The 6000-nt window shown below is 36.6% G+C and overlaps 1 protein-coding gene across 1 annotated transcript in view; it reads left to right on the plus strand.

Annotated features, from left to right (window-relative positions):
* Window positions 1-6000, plus strand: part of LOC144959396 (uncharacterized) — a 93981-nt gene that overhangs the window by 72567 nt on the left and 15414 nt on the right. Inside the window, exons 21-25 of the mRNA XM_078891975.1 lie at window positions 293-499; window positions 1883-1963; window positions 3221-3390; window positions 4308-4449; window positions 4830-5174. Coding sequence (XP_078748101.1) covers window positions 293-499; window positions 1883-1963; window positions 3221-3390; window positions 4308-4449; window positions 4830-5174 — 945 coding nt within the window. The remainder of the gene's footprint in view (window positions 1-292; window positions 500-1882; window positions 1964-3220; window positions 3391-4307; window positions 4450-4829; window positions 5175-6000) is intronic.

Consider the following 6000-nt stretch of genomic DNA (forward strand, 5'->3'; position numbering starts at 1 on the left):
GTAGTAGTTAGTAGTGTAGTAGTAGTAGTTAGTAGTAGTAGTAGTAGTAGTATAGTAGGGTTTGTAGTAGTTGTTGTTGTTGTTGTTGTTGTTGTTTTACTAATTGTAGTTTTAGTATTATTACTTAATAGCTCTCTACTATTGTCTTATCCTTCCGCATGATTCTCTTCGTCTTTTTCTGGGTTTCCTCTGCTTTGTCGTTTACGCTATTGATGGTTTTTAGTACTTATACACTTTTATTTTTTAAAGTAACAATATCTATATTCAATTTCTTTACTTTTATCTATGACAGAGATGCCAAAGTTGGAAATTACGAACTGCCCTTCTGTGATTGAAGGGACAATGATGAACTCCGTTGAAGTACTGAAACACAATGCATCTTGCACATGCCGTCTTCAAAAGCGTGGAACCCCGAAGAGTGAATTGAGATGGGTGGACTCCAAAGGGACAACATTGGTAGATGGGAGTGAACAGGCGGTCCTTCATGTTAATACGAGTGGTATGCATTAATCTTATTTTTGACGATATCATGAGTAACGCCATGTAATGTGCTTTTAAATCGCGCAAAATCCACTCGAAGTCTTAAAACGCTTTACAACGGGGTCATACCCAGCAACAGCACGTATCATGTAGAAAGAGACATGACGCATATTAGGTGATAATACTTTTTTTCAGAGACAACGCCGTTAACGGGCTTGTACTCATTTGACACCTGAGTACGGTGAGAGAATGTCGAAAAAGAGACTTTTCCAAGGATTAAACTATGCGACAAGCTAAGCGCGAACTCAAGACCTTCCGATCCACTGGTCATATAGCCAGAGTAAGTCCAGTTTTTCTATATAATGGATATTTGGACAGTTATGACCCTTCGTCTCGAAACGGTATTTTACCGGTATGGATCAAATGCACAAAGGGGAATATCGCTAAAAATGACTTGAACTATTAACAAAACTGAGTTTTTGTCACAATGGACATTATTTTCATTCTTTCAAATTAACCATAACAACTTTTCCAAGACTCAGAACTTTTCACTGCGAATGAGCAATACTAGAGAGTGTACGAAATATGTTATTCTATCTCTCGCTCAATCGATTCCTATTTTGACATCTTTGAACACATCTTCAAAAACATTTAAATGATACAGCTTTTTAAAGAATCAGTTTTTTTGCGACATTTACGAATTATAATCTGACGTCACGAATTATATTGTAAACTCAATATCATTACGCGTATTAACTAAGGAGAGGGCTGGGATAATATCCATTTCTTCCAATCACTTGTCATCTCATCTTTCTATCCACAATCCGAATTGCTCTCTCCGCTCATCTTCTTTCAGTACTTGAACCGTTTGATTCCAAGTCGAATTTTTTCACGACGTGTTTTCAAATATTCTGCTCCCCCTGTGCGGATTATCCTGTCAGCAGACACCAGAAACCGAATTTATCTGTCCACTTTAAAAGCCTCTTTAAAGACAGAGTAACTTCCTTTCAGTATTCTGCGAGTGATATTATTGATTTTATTGAATGATATATTATATGATCGCATGTGCATACATGTATAAGGGCTTATGAGCAATTTTGGTGGAAAGGGGCGTAATAGAAATTGCGCATTATCAATTATTATTATTATTATTATTATTATTATTATTATTATTATTATTATTATTATTATTATTATTATTATTATTATTATTATTATTATTATTATCATTTATTATCATCGACATTATTGTTATTGCAATTATTATTATTATTATTATTATTATTATTATTATTATTATTATTATTATTATTACATCAAATATTGTATTTATTTATTATATTGTTATCATTGATATTGTTACATTATGTTCCCTATTATTTACAATTGTATTTCATAACAGATCACAGCAGTGTGTTCAAGTGTCAAGCCCTAACACTGTGGTCTGTTGTTGACGAAATTTCGTTCAATCCACAATTCACTGGTAAGATGTAGATATTCTCACGCAAAAGTTTAAGAAATCATTTTTGTTACCTACCCAATTATTCTAGAAATATTTTGTCTAATAAATCTATCCCACGGATTCCGTACCAGACAATAGCGACAACTCTCCACATAAAAATGCAGGTAAAAAAAAAACAACAAAAAAACTTCCCCTTGTCCAAATTCATAAACCCACATTAATTTTGAAGCTAAAACACCATAAAAGTTTCCTCCCGAGAACCAAATAACCAATGGAATTCCTTGCCAAGTTACGTCTTCAACAGCCATGTTCAGATTATTGTTCTTAAGATGCCCCTTAACCTCCCAGAGTTTCTATTTTTCCAGATTTGCATTCACGGGCCTCTAAGTAAAATCATCGTAAGAGTCAGAATCAGATTCAAATTTTACTTATCCGCTTCCCTCCAGGAGGTGCATGTGTGCGGCAATGTGATCTAGTGGTATGACACTCGCTTTTGGATCGGAAAGTTCGAGCCTTGCACATTGCATAGTTGAGTCCATGGAAAATTCTCCTTACTCACATTATCTCATTGTATTCATGTGTAAAATGAGTACCTGATCGTTACATGCGTTGTCTCTTTCAGATAAAAAAAAAACAAGCGTCATGTCTCCTTCACATGTTACGTGTTTCTGTTCGTCAGTGACCATTTGAAAGCGCTTTGAGCACTCTTTTGTGGATATTGTTCTATATAAAAGCTCAAGGTTTTAACGAGACAATATCATATTTAGATTTAGCTTATCCACTTTCTTCCAGGTGGTACATAATTCCTCTACATGTAGAAACTATTTCTCCCTGTTTACAGCTCTGGTCCTCTCTTGACCTCATATTATCTTCCAGCCAACAGCATTTTGTTTCCTTTCAAAACAGTCCGTGTCTATAGATGGAACAAAATTGAAATCACTCAGCTCTTTATTATTTTTAAGAGCCATACTAATGGCTAATACTAATACACGAACGTAATTTTATCAATCAGGTTTTAAACGTTTAAGGTCATGCATAGTCTCGTGTGTTGGTACGTTATATCCGGCTGGCAGATGTTGTGGACGTTTTAGCTAAATGCATAACATACATTTGGATTTTTCCTTGCCTCCTCTCTCTCTCTCTCTCTCTCTCTCTCTCTCTCTCTCTCTCTCTCTCTCTCTATTAAGGTTAGGGGCCCATTTCATTGCTATATCAAAACAAACCAATGAATCTTGATTGTATCAATCAAACAATGAACACTTCTCCATTTACCAATAGTACCCCCGGACAATCCGCCCAGCATAGAACTCACCTTTGGAGATGGGGTCAAGCAGGTCATCAATGGCAGTACGGTGGACATTGACGTGGGAAAGAGTCTTGACATCAAGTGTAAGGTTGTTGGAGGAATTCCTGTCGTCAGTAAAATTACATTATCTTATGGATCAGAGGTATGTAAAAACATGTTTTACGTTTTCAATATCGTTGTGAAATCAGACCTTGCTAGCTTCTTCTTCTTCTTCTTCTTCATCTTCTTCTTCTTCTTCTTCTTCTTCTTCTTCTTCTTCTTCTTCTTCTTCTTCTTCTTCTTCTTCTTCTTATTCTTCTTCTTATTCTTCTTCTTCTTCTTTAAGAACCAAGTCAGTGCCAGACATCGGTGATCATTGTACGCCATTCATCTCTCTGATCAGATAACCTCAAAAAACTAATTTTACTCTTCTCTTTCTTTGTCATCCAGCTGTTCAAACCATTCAAATATTTTTTTCTTGGTCTACCTTTACTCTATTTACCTTCTATCTTTTATGTGAGAGCAAGATGTTCAATACATTTATGACGATTTAGGTGCCCTAAAAGTTGCATTTGTCTTTTCTTATTTTACGAATTAGTATCCTTATAGTTTCAGCTTGCTCTAATACTTCTTCATTAGTTTTCTTCCCCGGCCATGTGATTCTTATTATCCTTTTAAGAAACCACATCTTTGCTGACTCCAGTTTCTTTCTAATGTCTTCTATAATTGTCAAACTTTCGTAGCCATATAATATTACTGACCATAATAGGCCTTCCAAACCCTATGCTTTGTTGTCATTGAGACATTGAGACATTACCTATATTCAATATTGTAAATACTTACTTACTAACCAGCATCGCCTCTTTCACGTTGGTTTCCCGGACTCTGCCATGACAAATGTCCGCCCATTCCTTCCGTCTGTTGACGGTATCGCACAGCTCTCTTCCATTCTTATTTGTCCATTCTAGGATATTTTATACATAACTGGACCTTGGTCTTCCTCTTCCTCATTTCCTCGTTACTTTTTACTGAGTGGCGTCGAAAGACGAATAAAATATGACAATTGTATTGTATCCTCAGAATAGAACCACCGTCGATGGACCGCAGATGTTCAAGACTTTCAGAATTGACAAAACATTCAACCAGGTGACTTTCTCATGCCAAGCTGAACATGTAACTGGCGTTTACAATTACGTCACAAGCTTCTTACTCAACGTTTTGCGTAAGTATCTCTCATTGATAATCAAATAGACATATTCAAGAAGTATAGAAAACAAGTCTTATTAAATAAAGTTTGTAATTTTAGATTTTTAATTTACCACCCTACAGCGTGGCTCAGCGGTACCGTCTTTGTTTCACACCCAAAAGGCACCGAGTTCTATCACCCTTCTCACTGTGTGGCATTGAGCGAGTCACCTCGCCCTAGCTCACTTTGCCGAGATACACAGCGGCTGAATCTTGGGTTATTCCAGTCTTCCCTTGGAATTGACCCTAAAGACAAATATCCCCATAGAGATGAATAACGGGATTTTTATTGTATTCTTATTCAAATTATTTTTATCTGAAAATGTCAACTTGTAGACGTTCATCCTGTCTTTGCAGAGCCAGTCACAATTATGGACTACAGAATCAACGACCAAACAGGGTTGAAAATAGAAGTCAATGAGGGAGAGAAAGTGATATTTGACTGCTTGGCCGAGGGTAATCCATTCCCTCTAATGTCCATCAACGGGCTTCTGACAAATGTGAACATTCAAGGAACTGTGACTACAGTTGGTGTCAATGCAAAAAGAATCATTGGGATATTTGCCTCGGCTAATGTGTCCGACACAGACACGTTTATCTGTACGGCACTGAGTCCAGTCCCAGGAAAGGGGAGAAAGAAGAGGTGTGCCGAAAAGGTTGCCGAAACACCAGAGAAAAAGGCCACTGATCTTATCGTTATCGGTAAGTCATTCGTCATCCTCTTACTCGGTTTGGGTAGTTAATGTGTGTATGTGTGTGTGTGTGTATGTGTGTGTGTGTGTATGTGTGTGCGTCTTTTAGGGTGGTGTGTGTGCGTTTACGGTATGTTATGTCAAGAGATACGCGTATCTGATTCCGGCATTTAGCGCTTTAATATTATTCACCTTCATTTACTTTACTTTATTTGATAATAGGTGTCTTTATGAGCTTCATGTGATCCTTGTCCAAGAATGAGTCAAGGATTGGCAACAACTTGGTTCCACAGGGTGTCGAAAGCTGAACTCATATCGATTCAAAATATGGTAACTTATTCCTTATATTTCTCCGTCCTGGCTTTCAGCCATCAATGGGCCCATACTATGTCAGCAATGCTTCTTTCTCTTCTAAACCAGCTTTGTGATGGCGAAAGAAATTCCTTAACCTTTTCTCTGATTCTGTTGATCCTAGTTGTACTTAAGCAATTTGTCGCAATTTTTCTAAAGGGCCTTTCTTTTTATTTTGTTTGTTTAGCAGAGTGAGTTTTCCACTTCCAATATTGAGAATTTGTTTCGTCTTAGATATCTTATATTTATCAGCTAGTATCTGCATGACTTCGTCGTCAAGATAATTTAGTTCTTCTGCTCTAACGACATTTAGACCTGGCGATCTGTTGTTATTGAGCTTTTGCATGGTTTCAATTAATTCTATAGACGTTATAGGCGTTTCAAGTTTTGGATTAGTAGACTGAAATATTTCCACTTCTTGAATACTCTTGTATTTATCAGTGTAGTACACTTTATAATGATTATAATTTATCTATCAATACATA

This window comes from Berghia stephanieae, chromosome 14, assembly GCF_034508935.2.
Source record: "Berghia stephanieae isolate SIO BIC M18660-M18661 chromosome 14, UCSD_Bste_1.3, whole genome shotgun sequence".
Classification (NCBI taxonomy): Eukaryota; Metazoa; Mollusca; class Gastropoda; order Nudibranchia; family Aeolidiidae; genus Berghia; species Berghia stephanieae.